This window comes from Callorhinchus milii, unplaced genomic scaffold (genome assembly GCF_018977255.1).
Source record: "Callorhinchus milii isolate IMCB2004 unplaced genomic scaffold, IMCB_Cmil_1.0 Scaffold20, whole genome shotgun sequence".
Taxonomy (NCBI): domain Eukaryota; kingdom Metazoa; phylum Chordata; class Chondrichthyes; order Chimaeriformes; family Callorhinchidae; genus Callorhinchus; species Callorhinchus milii.
Window position 1 is genome coordinate 3,801,707 of NW_024704761.1, and position 23,949 is coordinate 3,825,655.

The 23,949-nt window shown below is 45.4% G+C and overlaps 1 protein-coding gene across 3 annotated transcripts; it reads left to right on the forward strand.

Annotated features, from left to right (window-relative positions):
* The first annotated feature begins 10,577 nt into the window (after positions 1–10,577).
* On the forward strand, positions 10,578–17,963 carry nptx1l (neuronal pentraxin 1 like). 3 transcript variants are annotated; one of them, XM_042342300.1, is made up of 5 exons: positions 10,578–11,142; positions 11,939–12,149; positions 14,374–14,618; positions 15,726–15,905; positions 17,591–17,963. In XM_042342300.1, the coding sequence occupies exons 1-5, from the start codon at positions 10,708–10,710 to the stop codon at positions 17,810–17,812; spliced, it is 1,293 nt and encodes a 430-aa protein (XP_042198234.1). In that variant the 5' UTR covers positions 10,578–10,707; the 3' UTR covers positions 17,813–17,963. The 3 variants fall into 3 exon arrangements, with proteins under 3 accessions (XP_042198234.1, XP_042198235.1, XP_042198236.1); XM_042342301.1 differs by having other exon boundaries at positions 10,578–11,016; XM_042342302.1 differs by having other exon boundaries at positions 10,578–11,016; positions 11,939–12,092.
* The last annotated feature ends 5,986 nt before the right edge of the window (positions 17,964–23,949 follow it).

Below are 23,949 nucleotides of genomic sequence, written 5' to 3' on the forward strand. Positions count from 1 at the left end.
ATGCACAGCGCGCTACGGCGCGGCGAGCGGCTCAGTCCGACCTCTGCTTTCGCGTTCTCGCTCGCAACCTTCACCCACCGCCTCCAGCCCCGCCCACTGCCCCCTCAGTCCCGCCCACTGCCCCCTCAGCCCCGCCCCAGCCCCGCCCACCGCCCCCGGGCGGATTGGCCGCGGGTTCCCACGCCCAATTGGGCGGGTTTTTTTTATATGGGGGTGAGGTGGGGGTAAAGCTCTAATTTAAATTGCATTTCAGTCTGCAAAACATGTATCCCCCCCCCCACCCCCCCCACTCCACCCCCCCCACCACCGGCCTTTGAATACGTTTTCTTACGCAAATGTCAAAAGCGCTCACCTGGATCGGCTGCTCTGATGCCCGTTAGCAGGCGAGACGCCCCGGGTTCGATTCCAAGCGGGGTGGGGGGTGGGGGGCGGGGGGGCGGGGGCGAAACCTCGGGCCGGGTTTCCTTACTCCGCATGCCTGATAAGAATCCCTCCAAAAGAAAACCAACGACAATAATTAATCGGTCACTTTCGATCCGCGGCTGCTTGTGGGGACGCCGCTGTGCGCGATTGGCCGGCCTGCCGGCCGCGTTTCGCCCGCACGTCTACGGTCAATTCACTTTCACAGTCTATTCTGTGAAGCGCTCTGAGACGTCGAGAAGACGCGAAAAAGCGCTACTATATCAAATGCAAGGGTTATTATGTATTATGTATGATTATCCATTGAGGTGGGCTACTATTTGGTGGGCTTTGGGTTACAAACGTACAGTATTTTAATATCAGGCAAATCCCTGTGTCTGGCAATCTCTCAGCTCTCCCTTCCCCCGAGTCAGGTCGGCAAAGGACAGGTCAGGAGGACTCATAAGCGAAGTGCAACTCAAAAAAAAATGATAGATTTATCTTCGTATCAAACCCCAGCAAGCGTCAGTCAGTCCCTTGAGAGTGAACAAGTTTGGTGCGATATAAGTCGTTCGACAGACATTGCGACACAAAAATAAAAACTTCCCTTGATTAGAATTCTCTTCAGTTTGCGCCATCTTCAGAGCACGAAATGCACACGACTCAGTGAACACACAACTTGTTAACCAAGGGAAGGAAACCTCTAAACGCCACATAACCACACTCATGTAGTTGTGCAAGTGGGAAAATGTGCTTGGTATAAACACAAGAGCACACTATCACAGGGCCTTGTGGTTAAAACAACAATGATCACAAGAGAGGTTTGGATGAGGAGGTTCATTTGATCTCAGCCCTCCCATCTTCCCATCACAGTGTCAAGCTATTTCTTAAATGGTGTCCTGGCCTCAACCACCTTTCCTGGTAATCCTATTCCAGTCATTAATTACCTTCTTGGTAGATAAATACTTCCTGGTGTCTGTCCTGAAATTACCCTCTCCAGCTCTGGACCTGTGCTCTCTTTCTTGTTCTGCTGTCCTGGTGTATCTGAATTATTCAGGCGCTGGGTCTGATCACATGGACTACACATGATAGAAAAATTCAGCCTTCCAACTGAGCAAGCTCATGCCCAGCAATGTCCTTCAGTGACTCAACTGACATTAAGCTGCTAACGCTGGTTTCTTTAGATGAGATCTGATTTGAGAGAAATGTTCTGCCCACTTGAGTGAAACAGATCATTTGTTAACCAGTTAGGTGTCAACAACAGATCTACTGATTGAAAAGCAATCTAAAAAATATCAACTAATTCTGAAATTCCCGACATTTCCAACGATTAATGATTGGAGCCGGTGAACCTTTTAGCAAGTGGGTCCCCATGAGCTGTCAATACCACAAGAACCTTTTCATCAGCAAGTGTGGACCTGTTTAACAATTAACCTTCGGAATTTATTGGCAGTCACCTCAATCCCAGACGTGATATAGCAACCAATCTCCCATCACTGTGCTTCATATCATCCAGTGATCTCTAGTCATTAAAACAAAAAAACTGTTCAGTAAGCCAGCTGACAGCAAAATTTTGTCAGTACACTGCAACTTATTTTTCTGTGTTCAATTTGTTTTTGTTCCTTCCCTCTTTGTATCCTGAAGGTGTTCTATTACTTCTTCTAACAGGGAGATAGTTTCACAAGCATCAAGTGTCAATGTCACAAGATTCATGGCAAAACATATAAGATTTATATTTTAACAAGTGGATAACCAATTCTCAGACAACTTCTATGGAGCGCTTTGAGACGTCTCAACAATGTGATAAGGCGTTATATCAAATGCAAGGATTATTATTGTTATTATTAACTTTACAAATCGATGCAATTAATTTCTACTTGAGTCAATATTGTGGAACTTAAGATGGATTGTTGACCTGTTTTCTAAATTAGGAGTTTGTGAATGGAGACTTTTTAACCTCCCGCTGTGGTATGTTCCACGTGGATTTCCTGATACTATCTTTCCTTGTTGCTGGAATATAACCAGTGGAATCCTATTTACACCACCTCCTACTACACTGTTTGTCTCTGGCCTAGGATGCATTTTGCTTGTGATTTTTTGGCGAGCAGATACATTTTGCACCTACACTGGGGAGATAATTAAACTCAGAATAAGCAAACATCCCAGAACTTACAGCCTGTATCCTACAGAATGTCACCTTGAAAAGCTACGCTGTATTTGACTGAGATATGGTTTCCAGACTAAAAGCAATAAGAAATAAGCGATGAATCATTGAGGTTCTTACCCTCATGAGATCCCAAAATATATTCCCTAATAACCCACCGACTCCATGCTTGTGAGTTAAAAAAAAGTTGTTCATGTTTTTGTATTGCAAATCATCTGTTTTGGGTCCTGCGCTTCCTTTGGAGAGAGAAAAGCAACCCTTCACAGTAATTACTAACTGTTTTGGTCGGCAAATGCGGCACTCTTTTGCACATGGCAAAACAGAATGACCAATTTATTTGGGGCATTTGGTGGCCAAAGCTGCAGGAGATCGACTTGAAGAATAGTCAGGCAAGACCTCAATTTAACATCTCATGATGTGAAGCAAGGCACCTCTGACACTGAAGCATACCCTGAGAAGTCCCTATATCCCTCTGTGGGGCTTGAACCCACAACCTTTAATTCAGAGGCAAGTAATAATAATAATAATAATCCTTGCATTTGATATAGCGCTTTTCACGTCTTCTTGATGTCTCAAAGCGCTTCACAGAATAGACTGTAAAGTGAATTGACTGTATATTTGTGGGCGAAACGCGGCAGCCAATTGCGCACAGCAATGTCCCACAAACAGTCGTGGATTGAAAATGACCAATTTATTATTGTCTTTTGTTTTTTTTGGAGGGATTATTATTATTGATGATCAATCTGTAAAAGGCAGATCACAGAACTCTAAGGGTATTGTGAAATGTTGATCATATATGACAGAACCAAGTTTGATAGGTAAGAGAATAATCAATTAGATTTACAAGGACTTAAATAGTAGTACAACCTGAGCCAAGCTGATGCTTTAAGCACACATGTCCAGTGAAGCACTTTACCAGTATCTTTCTAAGGGTGTACACATATGACAATCAACTCATTATCATCAATCTCCAATTCCATCACAAGGAATTGAAAGAAATACATTGTGCATGAGTTGACTTTCAACAATCCACATTGATTTGGAATTATTCCCTCTACTCTTAAAATTACTTTTACATTCGACTATCACATTTGATGATATGTCAAACATCAGGGTAACAAGCCAATAAATCCCCCTGCTCATCTTTCTGACTTTTTTTGAACCAAAAAATTGGAGCATTACTGTAGATATATTTCTAATATGATGCAACTCCTCTAGTTAATGAGCTGCTGGGAAGCTCCATGTTACCCTATTTCTAAGCTTGTTGCCTTAAATATTGGAACCATTCCAACCTGTTGCCTCATGATTTATGAATATACAAGGACTTTTGTGATCCCCAAATTCCTCATGTTATTAGGCCTTCAGGCCATTGTCTTGATATTTAAAATCGTACAAAATTCCTAAATAAAGCCTCCGTGAGCACATGGAGAATTCTATATAAGAATGAAAAAAAAACAGGCCTTTTCATTGAACTGATGGTAATGCATTGTGCAATATTGCTATGCGTAATTGGCTGCCGCATGTTGCCCACAAAATACACAGTTAATCTATTTTATAATATATTCTGTGAAGCACTTTGAGACATCTGAACGACGTGATAAGGCATTATACCAACAACAAATTTTATTTTTTAATAACCTTTGCATATATCAAATGCAAGGATTATTATTATGCTATGCATTTTTTCCATCCACCCTGGTGGTTAACTGGTGAGTGCCTGGGTTTAACTATAGCGAGATGCTCCTATCTCTCAGGCTAATGGAAAGTCTGCTCAGTATTCCTGGAGTGAACTGTCCATTATTGTTCCTGTACATTAACATTTACCAGCATTAGCAAGCTCTCCCTGCTCAAATTGATTTCTTAACACAATTATTCTGAGTTCCAAGACTTTTTGGTTCGTATTTTCTCCCAGAGGTTTTTCTGTCGGGACGTTCAGCTCACGGTCATGGTCCTGCAGATCAAAGGTTTTGTTACCTATAAGAATATTAATCTGGATTAAGAAAAAGCACGCGAGAGAAGGTGCTTTGAAATAGTTCTCCCTGAGGACTCAGAGGGTTAATGACCTGGTAACAGCAACAAGAATGATCCTTGGTTTTGGTTTTGCACCTTCTATAGGATTGTATGTCATTCCGACTACCAACCCCCATCTACCCTCCCCTTCCAGGAAGTTCATGAAAGAGGAGAGGGGATCCCAAAATTTGAGTGGGTGAGGGCAAGAACCAATAATAATAATAACCCTTGCATTTAATATAGTGCCTTATCCTGTCTTTGAGATGTCTCAAAGCGCTTCACACAATATATTGTAAAGTGGAGTGACTGTGTATTTTGTGGGTGAAAAAAGAACCAAGGAAAATGCTCTTGGGATTCATGATGGTCCAAGGGTCTAAAAGGCACTGTGCATTACACAGGCCCTATAGACCATCGGAAAAGCACATTACGAGATAAGGAAAATTGATAGCACTGCAATTCTTCTCAATGTCACTGAGGTCCATCCACAAATGGCATTGACTTTCTTTCAGTGAAACACAACCTGCGAGGAAAGGCTACGACCCCTTCCTCCGATCGGACAGAGCTGACAGAAATCTCGTTGGCTTTTGACGGATCAAATATCTATCTATAAATGCAGCATTTTTTGGCAACCCAAATAATGGATTCAGTAATGAGAATAATTAGAATCAATGGATAGGTGGGCGGACGTCACATAGAGCAAGACAGAGTCTGTAACTTACAATAATAATAATAATAATCCTTGCATTTGATATGGAGCTTTATCATGTCATTGAGAAGTCCCATAGCACTTCACAGGATATACTGAAAAAGTAAATTTACTGTGTATTCTGTGGCCGAAACACGGCAGCCAATTTTGCACAGCAGCATCCCACAAACAGTCATGGATTGAGTGACCAATTTTTTAAAAATGATTATTACCCCCGGAAAATTATCCACCAATTGACTAACAACCGGATTCCTACTTACTTTTTGGTAGAGGCCTGTGGAGTAAGGAAATTTGCATAAGGTTTCGCCCTGCCCGTGAATTGAACCCAGATCCTCTTGCTTGTGAGGCAAGTGCTCTAACCAATATGCTTCAGGACGTCACTTGTTTTAACAAACTGACTACATCATGACCCCCTCTATGAATGGTAATCCATGACATACAAGCCGGTTGCAATATTGGACAGGTTCCCAACCATCCTTTTATTATTTATAGTACTGATACATATTTCTGATTTATGCCAATTTTAGGGGATTGCCAACCATGTTCCGCCTTTGGAATTTATATTCATCATTACTGCTTGGCAAAAATTTCCCAAATAAAACTGCCGTCACCATAGCAGCTGAGGATTTTTATTAAAGTGGTTTATCTCCCCAGCAATTTCTTCCAGTCTTCTCTCCCGAAGGCAGTGACTTAGAACAGGCTTTGACATCAATGGGAAAAACCCAAGTGACCATTTTTCATGTGTGAGCCCGAATGAATGTTGGCAGCCTATTTGACTGTGGGGCATGTAGCAGTCCAACCCTCTCCGTATCTGACACCCACACATATCACTTTCTCGTGGGAGGGAGGGGGCTGTCATGAAATACTGATAATAAGATTTGCCCTTTCCCAACACCTCAGAGGAGTGATAAGGACATCTTGCAGATACCCCCACTCACCATTGTCTTGGCTGAGATTGATGAGCATGGCAAAGACCAGGATCAAACGTGAATCCTCCTACTCTCCTTGGCTTGAAACCAATATTACAGTCTAACATGTCACAATTTCTAATGGGATTCCTTAACATGGACATCGGAGGTGAGGCACTCTGACGTGCAGGGTCTCCACTCTGATCCGATCAACTTTTAGACCAGTTAGGGGACGTAGTCTTAATCCTTATTGAGGAATCCCATTTGATGTTGTATACAGCATAAAATCGCAACCAGCTTTGAATTTACCCACTGAGCCACTGGGGCAGCTGATCATTCTTTACAAACTTAATATCTGGTCCCATTTGCCTTGTGATTCAAGTGGACGTTTTAAAGTACGCCCTCTTTCTCTCTCTCCCATCTGTTGCAATATTAAAGAAACGTGGAGTTTTTCTCCCAGTTATATTCCTCTCCTTGGCTAAATTGCCCCCCAAATTCAAATGGATTGCCCACTTATTTAATTGTGAAGCACTTTGAGACATCTTGAAGATGTGATAAAGCACTATATCAAATGCAAGGATTATTATTAGTATTATTTTTGTCTCGGACAAAGAATTGCTGAAGCAAATAAGCCCTGCATCAGCGCCCATAAGGACATTCATTCGCTTCATCTCTAATTAATCACATTCTGTAAAGTGCTTTGAGATGTTTCTTTTATGTGAAAGGCACTGTGTAAATGTAAGTTGTTATTGTTGTATATATACTCTCTCCAATTTCCTTGCTGTCTGAGTGCAGTATATATTTTCCAGTTACTGTCATGCTTTTTGCCAGGCTGTGTTTTTCTACTAAATAATGGATATTACCAGAAGATAATGCAAGTGGTCTCCTCGCATCAAGATAAGAGGGGATGACAGTTTTACAAACATGTATTGCAGAGGATGGATTATTTTTGTCAAACAGAGAGTAAGGCATTTCCCTTATACTTCGATGGAAGTATAGCAGTGACCAGGTCTTCCTGTAAGAATGGTCTGTTGACAAATCAATCTCCAGAGTGTCTTTTTCTATGATCCACTGGCTGGTTGCCCTTCACTGAGTACCATAAATCTATTCCCAGTGCCCGAGTGACTCCGAGCTGACACTTATGCAGACCTTTGAAATAATCAGCTTTACACACACAATATTTCTAACTGATGCCTCAAATGCCATTCTTGTCAATGCAACAATGAAAAACGTATCATGAAAACTGATAAGCAATTCTAGCCCAAAATGCTTATCATTTTCCTAAAGGAAGGGGGGAGGGGAGAGGAGTGCGAGTAGGGTGGGTGGGGAGTTGAAGACCATGTCCAGTGTTGCACGGAGAAACAGAGCTGGGGGGGAGTGTTCTTCTTAGTGGGTGTCCGTGTGCAGGTGACAAAGTCTGACTTCTAAAGTGGGTGGAATGCAAGCTACAATCCTTCATAGCACTTGAAAATGTTAGTTAGACACGCAGTGGCACATTGGGACTTTCAGAAACTTTTTTTTACAAGTTCTGCCTACTTCTAAAAGTATCACGTTGCCCTCTCAACGTTCCCTGTGTTGCTCCATTACAACCTCTGCAACAACGGACATGTTTACTACAGCACCGTTCACCTGGGAGAAATGTCTCAAAGCATTTCACAAAATGAGATGAATATTGTAGTTTATTCATACTACAATAGCCGAACATTCCTCTCTAGTTTCTCCAGATATATTACAATCAAATTTTACGGCATGGTCTCCAGCTCTAACTCAGCCTTTCCCAGGAACTGAAGTTTTCTGAATTCCTCAGTTGCCTCAGTCGAGATGGGGACAATTTCTCCCGGCTCTTGCCAACCTGCATGAGTTGGGTAAGCAGGATGAGTACCTGAGAGAGCGCACGTTCCATTCCTACAATCTATCTCTGGAATTTCTACATGTAGGGATCGAGAAGACGTGAAAAGCGCTATATCAAATGCAAGATTTATTATTATTATTATTATTATGCATGGAATTCTCAGTTTGGATACTCTTATGCAAGATGATGGGTTCCCCCCATGTATCAGACACCTAAAAAGTGTGTTGGGTAAGTGTGTGTGTGTGTGTGTGTGGAGGGTCTAGTTTGTTTGCGTGGGAGGTGGGATGTGTGTCTATGTGTGTGTGCCTATGTTGTGTGGGAGGGGAGAGTGTGTGTCTGTGTGTGAGAGTGGGGTGTGCGTGTCTATGTGCCTGTGTGTGTGGTGGTGGGTGGGTGAAATCTTCCCTGGGATACAGTAAAAAAAAATCACATCTCAACGAGAATCAGACACTGTCTCTCACACACACATACACACACACATAAACACACACAAGTCTGCATTTACCCCCACCATCTCTCCCTACTGCTCAATCTGGTGTCTGTTTCACGCTGGGCAAGCCAGAGGGTACTTGGGTGGGAGGAGAGTGAGTGAGTGAGTGAGAGAGAGAGAGAGAGAGAGAGACTGATAGATTTGGGTGATTGAAGATTTGGGTGAATTCCACTCACCTCGTGAAACTGGTCGAAAAAAAACACGCTTGGATAAAAGGGAAGCAATGGAATGAAAGTGAAATGGATGGTGGCTTGAAGGCAATAAACCAGCTTTGCAGATGTGTGTGTGTGTGTGTTTTATGATGTGGGGGGGGGTTGTGAACAAGGGCTGGAGAAAGAGAAAATCTCTCCACCCATGATTTTATCTGCATGATAGTGGGAGGGTCTGTGTGTGTGTGTGTGTGTGTGTGTGTCTGTTCTCTGGGAAAGAGCAATAAGAATTACACAGACACACGTAGACACATATTCTCCTTCACACACACACACACACAAACACAGACCCTACACCCACCAGATGCAGATTGCAGTGTATAACAATTACAGGCATTGCTATCAGTGCTGCAGATGATAGGCTTCAGGTGCCCAACAAGTAGACGTTTTATGCCTGATTTAATTCCCTTTTTTTTTACCTTGAGACGTTTGAAATAGTCACTGGTCAGTGGATTGATGCAGTTGTCGCCAGACTTGTGAAGGGAGGGATTGGGACTGGGCAGTGAACAGGGAACCGACTGGTGTACAGTGCAAACAATTCACATACAAGTGTAAATATTTCATGTCTGACTGACTCATACTCTGGAATGCACGACTTGGATCGCACTTAAGACATCCCATAAATTAACTCCAAAATTTGCTTTGCAATATACAATAACCCTTCCAGCTTTCTGTTCAATCGTTAAGCCAACTTTCTGAAACACGGAACAAAAATGGATTGGACGCAATCGATTGGAATAGATCAATGCACTCAATATCACACTGGAATTCTTTATTCGTTGTTCTTTGTTTTAATATCAGGATTTGTTCGCAGAAAACGGGATATGGGTGGTTTGGTGGTTTGGGAATATGTGTTTGTATGTGTGTGATATAAGAAAAATCTCCTAAAAAGTCGCATGCAACGTGGGTGCAAAATATTTAATCTCCCTATGTATTCGTAAAACTTTTTATTGCAAACATAAGTCACTGCACTCGGCAGCCACCGACGTTAATGAAGCATATGTAGATTTTTGATGGATATCTACACATGAACCATATCAAATGCAAGGGGTATCATCACGATAATCATCATTATTATTCTATCGATAACTACAGAGACAATACATCACTTTGATCCCACCCTTTTCCTTAAAACAAAGTCACCCACATTGATCCCACGTCTCGGCAGATAAATAATATCGACAAGTATCAATGTCATAACTTGTTACACACACACACACGTATATATATATCATATTTTTTTTAAAAAAACAAGAAAAAAAGCACCAGCTTTAAATGCCAGCGCTAAAAATCCTCACAATTCTCCGACTTCTCCACTAAAATCAGCTGCAACCACACAAAAAAATGGAATAAAATAATGGGTTGCACTCTCAAAAGCGATTGATTACTGGTTTAAGACGTGAAAAAAAAATCACCATCACCATCATCATCATCATCATCACCCAATCCTTGCATTCGATATAGAGTCGTATCGAGTCTTCCAGACGTCCCAAAGCGTTTCAGGGAATCTCTCTCTCTCTGTATATAAAAAAAGAGAGGAAAAAAAACCCACAGAAACTCTCACTATCTCTCTTCCTGGATGGATGGAGGGAGGGAGAGGAGGGGGTGGGTGGGGGGGGGGGGGGGTGGGTGGGTGGGGATGGGGATGGGGTGGGGGGTGGTGGGGGTGGGGGGGGAGGTTCGAGGCAAAGATGTTAAGGTGGAGGCACGATTGACGTGGTCACAAGGCAAGAAATGGAGCAATTAAAGAGGGATTCCACCCCATTAATGACGCGCAAAGCTTGTGAGCAACGCCTCTTGTGGGTATAAAGGCAGTTCCTCAGCACCTTCCTCACTGCGCGCTGGTCTAGTGGACAGCTCCCTGGTGCTGAAGTCTCTCCACCAAAGAAGCTCAGCTCAGCACAGCTCAGCTCAGCACAGATCAGCTCAGCACAGATCAGCTCAGCTCAGCCACCGACGACCCGAGATAATGTCCCGTCCCATCTCTTGCGGCTCTTTTTCCATCCGGCTCCTCTTCCTCCTGACGCTGGGAGCCTCAGCCCAGACGGATTTCGGCCAAACCCGTTTCATCTGCACCTCCATCCCGGTGGACATGGACCCCATGTGCTCGGCGCCCATGCAGAACAGCGGGCCGGCCGACGACATCAAGGGGACCATCATGCAGCTCCGGGAGACCATCCTACAGCAGAAGGAGACCATCATGAACCAGAAGGAGACCATCAGGGAACTGACTGCCAAGCTGAACAGATGCGAGAGCCAGAGCGCCCCAGAGCCACCGGTGAGTTTGAGCGGGACAGCCGTACAGGGTGACCCAAACCCCAACCCAAAGTCAAAGTCATTTGGAGCCTTAAGCCAACTTGGACAAACTTTACAATTGCTCAAATCACGCCTGGAGACATTAGAGGTAACTATAAGTTGTTGTGAGAGAGAGAGAGAGAGAGAGAGAAAGAGAGAAAACCGACTTTTTTTTCATTATTATTATTATTTATTATACTTGCAGTTGATATAGTGCCTCATTGAGACGTTTCGCGTAATATACTGTGAAGGGAATTGACTGTATATTTTGTGGGCGAATTTTATTTTGGCAAATACATAGATCAAAGTTCCCCAACGAAGTCCACAGGAGATTCATTTTCTCCTCCGCTCTCCTCTCCCTTTCTCTCTCTCTCCCCCACCCAGAACCCCCCCCCCCCCCCATCTCCCCTCTCTCTCTCTCTCTCTCTCTCTCATACCCCCCCCCCTCTCTTAAAAAAAAGAGAAAAGAATAAACCAACCAACTAACCCACCCACCTCAGGAAATCTCCACCAAGGGCGAAAGATGGAACGATTGTTGGAATATTCGAAATTAAAAAAAAAAATGGATTTGTTTTAATTTGGTGGAGGAAAAAAAATGTTTGTCCAAGTTCCTCGTCAGAGAAAGAGATGCTTTTAGTCGTTTCTCTCCCCCCCCCACCCACCCACCCCTCGTTGCCCTCTGTTTTCTTACCTCCCCCACCCCTCTATTTACCCAGTAACGTCTTAGAGATAGTGATAGAGAGGATAGATGTCTTTAATCCAATGGACCATCGCGATTTGCCACCACCATCCACCCTTATAGGTTAGCAATCATCTGCTTCCAAGCCTCGTATTGCCTCTCTATCTTGTGTATGTTCTCTATCTATATCTCCATCTCCTTCTCCCCTTCCCCCTCCACCTAATAGCAATACGGTCGGGGAAACACATCCTCACAGTCCAACAGCCTGAAGGACCTTCTGCAGAACAAGATCGAGGACCTGGAGAGGCAGGTTCTGTCCCGAGTCAACAGCCTGGAAGACACCAAGAACCTGGTGAAAAACGAATCGACGGAAAATCGGGGTAAAATCGAGAGTGCATTAAACTCGCTCCACCAGCGGATCAGTGACTTAGAGAAAGGTAGGCGGCTACAGAGAGAGAGAGAGAGAGGTTGGTGGGGGGGGGGGGGAGAATAAGAGATGGGTGGGGGGGAGAGAGACAGAGAGATGGGGAGGTGGCGAAAGAGAGAGAGAGAGAGAATAACAGGGGAGAAGAGGGAGAGAGGATGGGTTGCATTTGAAGAGAGAGAGTGAGAGTAAGGATGATGGAAGAGAGTAACGATGGTGGGGGTAGGGGGTGGGGGGGGGGGGGGGATGAGGAGAGAGAGAGAGATGCAATGTGATTCCTGTTCCATCGCCCCCCACACAATGCTGAGCAACGAGGAGGTGTGTGTGTGTGTGTGTTTTGTGTGTGTTGTGTGGCTTTGGAAATTGGAAATTGTTGGTTGCAATATTGACAACTCTTGCGGTGTATAAATGCAGCCCATTCTCATCCCCAACCCCCCCTCCACCCCCCCAACCCCACCCCCACCCCCACCACAAAACAAATTCAACATCTATAAACGAATGCCTTCCGTGTATAAGTCACTTGGCGAGACAGGGAGAGGGGCTCGTGTGTGTGTGTGTGTGTGTGTGTCTGTGTGTGTCTGTGTGTGTGTGTGTGGATGAACGATAACACACAGCACAGAAAGTGTGGGATATCCGTTTAAAACGCGACGTGAATCTTGTGGGGAATAAAGGAAGGGAAGATGGGTTTCAAGTTGCAGTTGAGAGAGAGAGAGAGAGAGACACACACAGAGAGAGAAAGATAGAGAGAGAGACACACACACACACACAGGCGAAGAGAGAGATACACAGAGAGAGACACACACACACACACACACAGACACCCAGAAAAAGATACGCACCTACAGAGAAAGAGAGACATGGAGAGAGATAGGATCCAGAGAGAGAGATGTGTGTGTGTGTGTGTGTGGGTGTGTGTGTGGGGGGGTGGGGGGGGGGGGGGGGAGGAAAGGATGCTAATGCATCTCTGTTGCGTAAAGAGAGCATCTTTTTTTCCATTGCAATACTCCGCGCTAATTACCCCCCAATTCTAATGTATTTCTGGCTCCCATTACATGTCCATTTTCTGATCACAATGAAAAGGGGGTCATTAACTGGAGAGAGGGAGAGAGGGAGAGGGAGAGAGGGAGAGAGAGAGAGAGATTCATTCAATCTCTGGGGTCTTTGTAGCCGTGAATCCAAACCAGAGCACTGTATATTGATTGCATCTCAGTGCTCGGGCAGAGGAAGCTTTAAGCCCAGCGAATTGGCATTTTTATGGCTTTTTTTTTTTTTGCAGAACTCTCTGGGGGTGGGGGGGGGGGGGATACAAGAAGGGGGGGGGTAGGTGTCGGTCCCACTTGCCCCCACACTTAAGATTGGCGCAGTCTGTCTCTCTGTCTGTCTGTGGTCCAGGTTTGCAGAGAAAGGGGGTTGAGCAGCAAAGCGCAATAGGACAACAGCCAAGCAAAGCGGATTCCCCCAAAAACTTCCTAAAGCACTGTCTATTGCAGCTCTCTCCTCCTTTCTCTCCCCCCCCCCCCCCACCTCTCTCTCTCTCTCTCTCCCCTCCCTCTGCCTTCTCCCTTTCTCTTCTCTCTCCCACCCCTTTCCCTTCTCTCTCCATCATCCCCCATTTCTCTCTCTCTCTCTCTCTCTCAACTCCTCTCCCCCTCTACCTGTCTCTCTCATCCCCTTCTCTGTCTCTTTCCCCCACACTCTCCTCCCCACCTTCCCTCTTCCTTTTCTCCCCTCCCCCACTCTCCCCTCCCCCTTCTCACTCTATCTCTCTCTCTCTCTTTCCCCTCCCCCTTTCTTTTTCCTCCCCCCCCCCCCCCCCCCCCCCCCCCCTCTCTCTCTCTCTCTCTCACTCCATGGTGCATTGTGCATTGCGCAGCAGCTGTACAGAGCAGTATAATGAAATGGAAGATGTCCCAGGGAAACGGGCTCACATGACTGGGATTATACTGCGGGCGAGAAGAAGAGATTAACCAGTTATATAACAAATGCTTGCTTGCGAATCCAGGGAGAGAGAATGCGCCAGATTCTCTGTTGCAAAAAAAATGCTCGCTTTTGCAACTGTTAACATAGCAGAGGAAAGAGCCAGAATAATGAACATACACACACAGTACATATGCACACACTCAGACAATATACACACACATATATATATATATACACACACTCACACACAATATACATCTTTTATATACGTTTTATGCGTTGCATCTTTTGGGGGGTCTTTGTTGGATATTTTGCAGGGCAAAAAAATTCCAGGCCGACCAATAAATTCCAGATCACCTTCCCCCTGAGGACCAACTACATGTATGCCAAGGTGAAGAAGAGCCTGCCTGAGATGTATGCTATGACAGTTTGCCTGTGGCTCAAGTCCAACGCCTCCCCAGGGGTGGGAACCCCTTTCTCTTACGCTATCCCGGGTCAGCCGAATGAGCTGGTACTCATTGAATGGGGCAACAATCCAATGGAGATCCTGATCAATGACAAGGTAATGGGGCAGAGGGGTGGGGGTAGAGCCACCAGGTTACTGCTGGGTGTGAAGGGAGGAGGGGGTAAGGAGAGGTGCCGCAGTCATATACCCTTTGTAACTTGGCTGGTTGTTTAAACAAAAAATTGATCGATTACCAAGAGGTAATCTATCAGAGGAGATGGCAAAACCTCTCTTTTGCAAATAACAATAATCATTGCATTTGATATCGTGCCTTATCACCTTGTCGAGGCATCTCAAATGGCTTCACCGAATATACCATAAAGTGGAATTGACTGCATTTTTGTAGGCGAAAATGGCATCGCATCTGCCTTACCTTTCAAGACAATGAATGCATTCTGCTGGAGGGTGTATTTTAGCGCCTTGAGACGTCCCTCCCTGTGACGTGAAAGGCGCTATATAAATGTACCTTTGTTGTTATTGTTGTATTCCCCCCCACCCAACCACACCTGTCTTAGAACGCAATCCCACTCTCCCCCACCACACACACAGAGTTAAACTGGACTACTAAAATAACAGGAGTGTGGCTGGGAGCTAACAACAACAGTTTCACATCGGGAGGATGTCTCAAGGTGCTGTGTGTGTGCCCCGGAAAGCTTGAGTCAATGACTGCTTCAGTTAAGGAGACCCCTCGTCTCCCTCCTTCCATTTCCTTCCTTCCTAATAATAATAATAACTTGCATTTGAAATAGAGCCTGATCACGTCATTTGATTGACCATACTTTGTGGGCGAAATCTCACTCCAGATGCTGGGGATACAGAAACACACTGGCTGATCCACTTTGGCGCATTCCCAGTACAACAACCAACAAATTGCATTTATACAGTGCTTTTCGCATCGGGAGGACGTCCATAGATGTCGAACAGAGAGAGGGTGGGGGGGGGGCACCTTTAAACACTGGCACTGCTGCCCCTAACCTCCAAACCCAACAGCACAAGCAATAGAATGCTTCCCCCCCCCCCCCTCTCCTTGCTGTGACCCAGTGCAGGAGCCGTGATTTTTTTTTTCCCCTTTCGCAGTTGATGACTTAAAAGTTGACACAGATGGTAAATGCTATTTTTAACGCTTGTTTCCCCCTTCCCCCCCCCTCACCTCCTACTTATCAGGTGGCCAAACTGCCTTTCGTTATCAATGATGGGAAATGGCATCACATCTGCGTAACCTGGTCCACCAGGGATGGCGTGTGGGAAGCTTATCAGGACGGACTGCAGCGAGGCAATGGGGAGAACCTGGCCCCCTGGCACCCCATCAAACCTGGCGGAGTTCTCATTCTGGGGCAAGAACAGGTGAGAGTACTTGCCCACCCCCTCCCCCCATTGCCCCACTCCCCTCCCCTCCCTCCTGGCCACACAACACGATGCAGAATTTTAGTTTGGAGACTCTTAAACCATGGTGATGGGTTTCCGCGTGTGTCAAGACACCAGGCTGACCAAAAAAAAATGACATGTTGCAGAAACGAATGAAAGAATAGTGCTAACGAGGTCAGACGCTGTCTAAAAATAGCCAACTTTGGAGCTATCAGCCAGCGATCGACTCCAGCCTTGATGCTCTAGCGTCGTTCCTACTGCAAACTGAATCATTGCCAATGCCTACAGCAAAGGTGTCTTGTCCTCCACAGCAATGACAAAACAAACGGAGGCAATGAATAATAATAACCCATAATCTCTGCATTTGGTTCAGAGCCTTTCACTCCGTTCAACCTCGAGACCGTGAGACCATTGTTTTTTTTTGTCTTAAAACTTTTAAACCGAGGAAAATTCTTAAATTCCATCCTGATTTGAAAGCTCCCAAATTACAGGTTTACTAAAAAAAATTAGCAAGCCCAGTGGGTGTGTGTGTGTGTGTGTGTGTGTGTGTGGTGCAGTGGGTGTGTGTGAGGTATGTAGTTTGTGTGTGTGTGGGGTGTGTGTGTGTTTATACAACAAAGACAAAATTGGTCTTGAAGGCTCGGACAAGATGACCTTCGGGACACTGCCCTCTAAGTCCAGGCTGAGGATTGAGTTGTGAGGGTATAGTTTATAGGAGGGCCGACCAATATGCTAAAAAATTTTGATTTTCCTCACATGAGTATCACTTTGTGTTCAAGATGGGACCAAAAGTGGGTCTCCTAGTTGTCTCGTTTGTACCCCATTTGGTAAATTGTGAACCAACGGGCTGGGCTGCTTGTATCTCCAAAATAGAGTTGAGTTAAATGGAATGAATCGTGGTGCCAAATGCTTTAAATACTGGTAACTTCCTACCCCCTTCCACCCCGTAAAGGGAGAAAGTTGGCACTTTGCCCTGAATTCACATTGTCGTACAGCAATGCAATCAGCGCTATGCCAGAGCGATGGAGTTTGATCTTGGGAGATAGGATTCCATTACGTTGTTACAATTCCTCTTTCACCACATAGTCCATTCCAACTGCGCTCGCTCTCTTTGGAAGACGGATGGCAACTAACAGCTGTTTAAAGGTTAACAGCAAACGTGGCGGAGGGCAGAACACTGAACTCATTTAAAGAAACAGTTTGAGACTGTGATGTGAAGACAGTGGGCTGGGTTTACTGGACGAATTAGATGAAATAAATGGGCAGAAAGGCACTTTCTTCATCTTAATCTATCCTGCGTGGAAATAGTAGATTGTCACACCTTCACTTGAGGACTGGGAATCTGTGTACAAGTGGCCAAGCCAGTTTGTGTGTCCCCTTTTTGTGGCTTTTGACTGGAACATGGAGATAAAAAGTGGTCGATGCTTAAAGCAGAGGAAATCAATTTATTACAATAATAATAAAATAATAATAATCCTTGCATTTGATGTAGCACCTGATCACTGAGACATCTCAAAGTGCTTCACTGGATACATTGTAAAGTGGATGGACTGTATTTTGTGGGTGAAATTTCCAAAGGCAAGGCAAAAAAAAATGGATTGCATTGATATTCTTAAGTGACTGAACTTGTTCCTTTCCTTTTGTGTGTGTGTGTGTAAAATCAGGATTCATTAGGAGGTGGATTCGATGCCACTCAAGCCTTTGTGGGCGAGATGTCCCATTTTCACATGTGGGACCGAGTCCTGACCCCAGGAGAGATCTACAGCCTGGCAAACTGCAGTTCCAAGACCCTGGTAGGAAATGTCATTGCATGGACTGAAGCCAATGTGGACATCTTCGGAGGTGCCACCAAGTGGACTTTTGAAGCGTGTCGTCAGATCAACTGAAGACTTGAATGGGATTGGGGTTGGGGAGGGAAGAGGAGGGCGAGAGAAAGGAGGAGGGAGGAAAGCGAATCCTTTCACAGCACCGATATCAAAATCCATTGTTTTTCTTCAGGAAATCAAAACTTCCGAACGAGAAGTTTATTGTGCAAAAAGGGGAAGGGGGGGGGTGGGTTGGGGGAGGTAGAGGGAATAGAGGGAAGGGTTGGGGTTGGGTGGGAGGGGGGGGGGGAATTGTGTTCATAAAATATTTACAAAACCCTGTGATGACAACTCGATGCTTCTCAGGCATCATTGAGGTGGAGCATCAGGGGAGCTTCAAATAACAGCAAAGGCACCTGAGGGTAATCCCTCAGCTTTATATATCGGATGATGAGTTTACTCGGTGCCAATTAGCCTGGGTGCCTTTGAAAGGTCAACACTGCAACATTTTCATTTCGTTCCCTTTTCTGTTTTGCTTTCCTCTTTTTTTTTTGTTGAGTTTTCCTACTTTTTAAAACGATCCCATCACCTCAGCAATCATCCAGATAGGGTGAACAAAAGAAACAGACCAGGTCTTTCCTGCTCATACAAAAAAATGAAACAAGCAATTTTTTTTGTACTATGAGGACCTCAGTATTAAACCACGGTCTCGAACCAAACACGGGGACAAGGCCTTTGAGTTAAAACGAAGATGTAGAATAATGTGGAAGGAAAAGGTTGTGTTGTGTTTTTTTTATATATATATATATATACAGTCAGTACACACAAGGAAACAATCCATCATATGGATATGCTTACAGCATGGCAACGTTGAAAAAAAAATTCTGTGCTTCAATTATCTATATTTTTTTGACGTGAGGTGTACGATTAATTCATCATCAATAATAACCATTATCGGAACTGGAGATTTCCGCAGAGAGAGAGAGACAGACAGAAATGAAAACTGCAATTTAGTGCCTCCAGTGAAAAGGACTATTTTTTTTCGAAGAAATTTTGGAGTCGCACCAACAAGTTTAATAAATGTGATGCCTGAGTGTGAGAATGTTTAGTATTTTGTTTGTTTTTGAAATTTACTCAAAAGGTTAGTTTTATTTCGCCAAATATATTGATTCTTCACAAGCAATGGGAAATACTAAGGTCTGTAAATATTGTACAATACGAGAGTTTATGTATCATAAAGACTGTCACATTCAAACCAAAGTTGTAAATATTCCAACTCCAGACTCTTTCCCCCCCCGTCAACAACAACAAACATTTATTATAGCACCTTTCACATAGGGAGGCGCTGGACAGTGAAGGGTTTGCACCTGAGCTGGGGGTTGGAGTCAAGAGAGGTGGAGGTGGGAGGATGACCGAAGGTATGGTCGAAGAGGAAAGCCTTGATATGGGCCTCGAAGGAGGCAAAGGATGGGGTGAGGCGGAGGGGCTCCAGGATGGAGTTCCAGGGAGGGAGGGGGCAGAAAGCCCAACCACCAACCTCCCACCCATCTCATTTTCTGGATGATGTAACGAGCTGGAGAGTTCATCGTTCCAACATTTCTTAACAAAAGGCGCTATGTTTTTATGTCATTAATGCTTTTTTTCATTTGATGCAAATGTGACATGTACTGTCAATTTTATTTTTACACAATAAAATAAAAAAAAGATACACTGGTATCAAATTGCGATTGTGTTTTTTTTTTATTGGGGGTGGTGGGTGGGAGGGGGGGGGGGGGGAGAGAGGGAGAAATTCTGCATCGAGGAGAGTGTATCTCCAGCCATCTGACATTGCGTTCATGTTATACAAATCTATTCTGGTGTTTAATACCAGAGCGGGGGCGTTTGTGGGATCAAGTTCCAGAGTCGGACTTTGAGTTCACATTCTAGGCCGGCTCTCCAATTCGGTGCTGGGGGAAGGGTGTTGGGGGTGGAGGGGGCATCACTGCATTGTCAGAGGTGCCGTGCTTTGGATGAGAAGTCAAACTGAAGTCCCTGCTGCCTGGTCTGGGTGGACGTTAAAGATCCCGTGGCGCAATCTCAAAAGGGAAGCGAGTTTCTCCTGGTGTCCTGGCCAACAGTTCCACCCCACCCCCAGCGCCCAGATAAAACTGGTTCATTCGCCTCGTGGCTGTTTGCGGGATATTGCTGTGCGCAAACGGATGCCCTATTTGCCTACAAAATGCACAGTCACTACACTGTACGGAAAAACCCTGAGACGTGTCAGTGTGCCAAAGCACTGGACTGTATCATTATCTGTTATCTAACTGTCAGATTTGGTCTCTTTGAAGCTTGGGTGCAGCAAACCCCACGCGGTCCATTGCCCACAGTGCAGAACAGACGCTCTGCTGCCCGGTCAGCATCTGACGACAATCTCACATCGTCGCTGAGCAACTTTATTCAGCGTTAAAGAAATGACAAGAGGCACTTTGGCCCATCGAGCCTGTGCAGCTTCCATCTCCTCCATTGCCTTAGCAGCTGCAAACTCTAATGCCTGCCACTTCCCGGTCCATCTGTTTTATTTCTTTTCCCAAGTTTTACCAGGTTCCTGGCCAACGATCGCACCAAATACAAACCATCCGCTCACTCCTTGCCCTGCCTGTTTGTCGGACATTACTGTGCGCAAACTGGCTGCAGCGCGACACCCGCAAAATACGCGGCCACTCCACTTTACAGTATATCCTGTGAAGCGCTTTGAGACGTCTCAACACTGTGATAAGGCGCTGTATCAAATGCAAGGATTATTATTATTATTATAATTAAATCCCATCAATAAAGGGAAGGTGGCAAAGTGCATATTAGAGGCAAAGGCATTCAATCATTTCACAGCTTTGGGTTAAAAAAGTAACTTGATATTACCAGCTATTATATTACCCGGCATTTGTTTTTACCAGCACTGAAATGTCAAACTTTTCACCCTCGTAAAAAAAAAGGCCAATAATTATTGATTATGATTAAGGCTCCGTCCTTCCAGAATCCCCCCACCTCGTGGCCAAGAGGAGAAGTAACAGGATCCAGCATTAATGTCCTCATTTCTCACCCAGAAAGAAATACTGCAGTTGGCTCTTGTGGGTGGAGGCTGGAATCATAAGCCTAACTATAATATTAAAATATAAGCAGCGAGTGTCTGGATAATTTCACTTTTATGGTTATCTCACCCTCTTTGCAAGAAATTTAGCTGACCGTAAAAAACAGAGTTCATAAAATCCGCACTGGAGGCGATTAATCAATTTAGTTTTTTTTTCATTTTGTGTGTGTGTGTGTGTTTAAAAAAACAAAGCCGCCCACCGCTCTCGAATGACAAATTGAACACATTTGTTTCATCAGCTGAAGAAGGAGCGAGCGTGTGCGAAATGCAGAGCAAGACAGAAGCTCCTTAAGCTGCATGCAAATCATCTGTAATATCCCTATGATTAGTTGGTATGTTGTGGTGTCTGTAATGCACTGCGGCTAAGTCCTGCGATCACTTGTGTTCTTTTTGACTTGACCTACATATGCTGAACATCACTAGGATCCATCTGAGCCGCGCAGTGTTCTCCCTGCACTGCCCCCCCACCCTCCCGCCACCCCCACCCCACCCCACCACACACACCCACACTCACACACTCGAGCGCACACACAGGCACATGCACATTGCACCTTTGCATTCGCTCTGCAGACTGCATCATCTATTATCGGAGCCAGCCGTTCGGATTGAAACGCGTGTGATAATAATGGCAATCTTTGCATTTGATACAGCGCCTTATCCCCACAGAGTGACTGTGTATTTTGCGGGCGAAAATGTCGTCAAACGGGAAGATGGCAGATGGGTCCCGCGGGAACGCAGCTGGGTGCAATTTAATGTTTAGAAAACGTGCTGATCGGCAGCTTGGCCTCACCTCGTCAACTGCAACTCGGATGCTCAGCTGCAGTTTGTAATCCATGCACGCACGGTATACACAAGTGTGCATTCACACTCTGCTCTGCGAAATAAATTATTTCTCCCCTGTGGGCTGACGCTGGCACCTCTCTGGTACCCGGCCACCAGCATCTTAAGTAGCAGTGACTAGTGTCACGCAATGCAGTCCTCTGGGGAGGGAGGGAGGAGAGCGAGGCTACCTGGGGGGGGGCTTAAGGGACCTGGGAGGATGGCAGCACAAAGGGAAATTTTGGTAACAACAAATGAGTTATGACCTCAAGTTAAAGAGAAAGGCTTGGAAATGGTTAAAAATGTAATCACATTAATATTCTATCTCAGAGGATAGCGTGTGACAGATATTCAGGAGTGTGTGTGGGCGTGTGTGCGCTGTGTATGTGTGCTGTGTGTGTCCTCCATGGGGAGGGAGATAAATGCAGGGTCTCCTTGGAGCTCCAAGGTGACATGTTTGGCAACCGAATGTCGGGACCACGCCAGCCCTCGGTGGCGGTCTCTGAGCCAGGTGAGACCGCAGTATTCCAGGACACTGCAGATGACAGAACGGCACAGCCCGGCTCATCAGCAGGACTTGGAAGGGCAGACCAGTCACTGGGGGCAGGGAATCCTCCCACTCAGCTCCTGTCAACACTGCAAGCCAAAGCCTTAACGGGTAGAGCGATTCGAGCTGGACAAACAACGGGAAAGCTTGTCAGGCAGAGCGTGTGTGTGCGTGGGTGTGTACCGTAAGCCCAGCCAGGGTGTCTCTGTGACTAAACAAATCCTCGCGTTTGATACAGTTCCTAATTACGTCGTTGAGACGTCTCAAAGCCCGTCACAGGATATACTTTAAAGTGAATCGACTGGGCATTTTGTGGGTGAAACCCGGCAGCCGATTGCGCACAGCGCTGATAATAATGATTATTACTGCGATAATAATAATTATTACGATTCTGCACCACTGTCCTGCGCGGCGTTGGAATTGGCTGCAGGACTGCATCACAGGTAGAAGGGTTAAAGGGTTCTTCATTGGCTCTCCAGCACGCACAGAGCCAAACAAACTGAAGCCATTACCTCCCAGTCCCCTGCTTGCCAACACCTCGAGTGACAGCAGCCAAGAAAAATAACGAGAGAGCTTTAAAAATAGCAAGCAAAGGTGTTTCGTTCCTCGCCCGTTGCAAATCTAAACTCAGCGTTATTCGGGGCGTTTTATTTATTTATTTATTTATTTATTTATAATATTATTATTCCAAAAAAAAAACATTAAAAAACTTCTTTATGGGAAATTAATACACCAGCCTCGGAAATGCATTCATCTGCTACGAAATGGTTGCTTCACCCTCAGCCCTCTCGGTTTGCAACATCAATCTGACAGACTGAGAATTAACAACGCGTTCTATTCTCCCGAGTGCTCTCTGTGGGCTCGCATACTCCAGCGTTCTGACGTTTATTGCTGAAACATATTTATTCTTATTTTACTTGCTCCTCTTTCCTCCCCTCCCCCACCACCACCACCGCCTCCACCACGACACCCGACTTGCTGCAGAAGAATACTCATTGAGTGGAATTATGTTACCAAACACAAGTGCCACCACACGCGCGCGGGCGCACACAAAGCCACAAAAAATAACGGTGAACAAGCACTGTTCTCGATTCTCTTTTTGAATCTTCGATGTCCGCCTGCACAGGTACAGACTGGATCTCAGTTTGACACCTCAGCTGATGGATGGCACCTCCGACATTGCAGTGTTTCTCCCACCCCCACCCCAGTGTTGAACTGGAACCCCAGCCCAGACTGCCGGCTTGAGGTCTGACATAACCATCTGACCCAGAGGCGAAAGAGCTACTGACTGAGCCAGGCTGACCCAGGCAAGATGCTAAATAGGATAGAGCGTAAACCCAGACTGATGCTTTCGGATAGGCACGTTTAGGCGGAAGGGGCACAAACTCAGGAGCGTGTGTCTGTGGGAGGGACGATGGGGGGGGAATTTTACAGCGGGCACCAGGAAGCATCGGTTTACGCAGAGGGTGATCAACAACTGGAGCCCATTCCCTGGGAAGGCGGCTGAGTCCAGGAGTAGAAACTCGTTCAACAAACAGCTGGAATAAACACACACATGGAGGAGAAGGGAATAGAAGGGTGTGGGAAGGAGTACGGAGAGCGTGGAATACAACAAATTACATTTGTGTAGCACCTTTCGCATCAGGAGCATGGACACACACTGGCATGGACTGGTTGGAATAGGCAACCTGTTTCTGTATCATCTGTGTAAATCTATGTAACAAACAG

What these genes read in the sequence shown, in the direction of transcription:
- nptx1l (XM_042342300.1), top strand. Translation starts at nt 10,708, where the DNA reads ATGTCCCGTCCCATCTCTTGCGGCTCTTTTTCCATCCGGCTCCTCTTC. An exon ending in CACGCCTGGAGACATTAGAG is followed by an intron (nt 11,143 to 11,938) that starts GTAACTATAAGT and finishes TCCACCTAATAG; the next exon opens with CAATACGGTCGGGGAAACAC. An exon ending in GATCAGTGACTTAGAGAAAG is followed by an intron (nt 12,150 to 14,373) that starts GTAGGCGGCTAC and finishes GATATTTTGCAG; the next exon opens with GGCAAAAAAATTCCAGGCCG.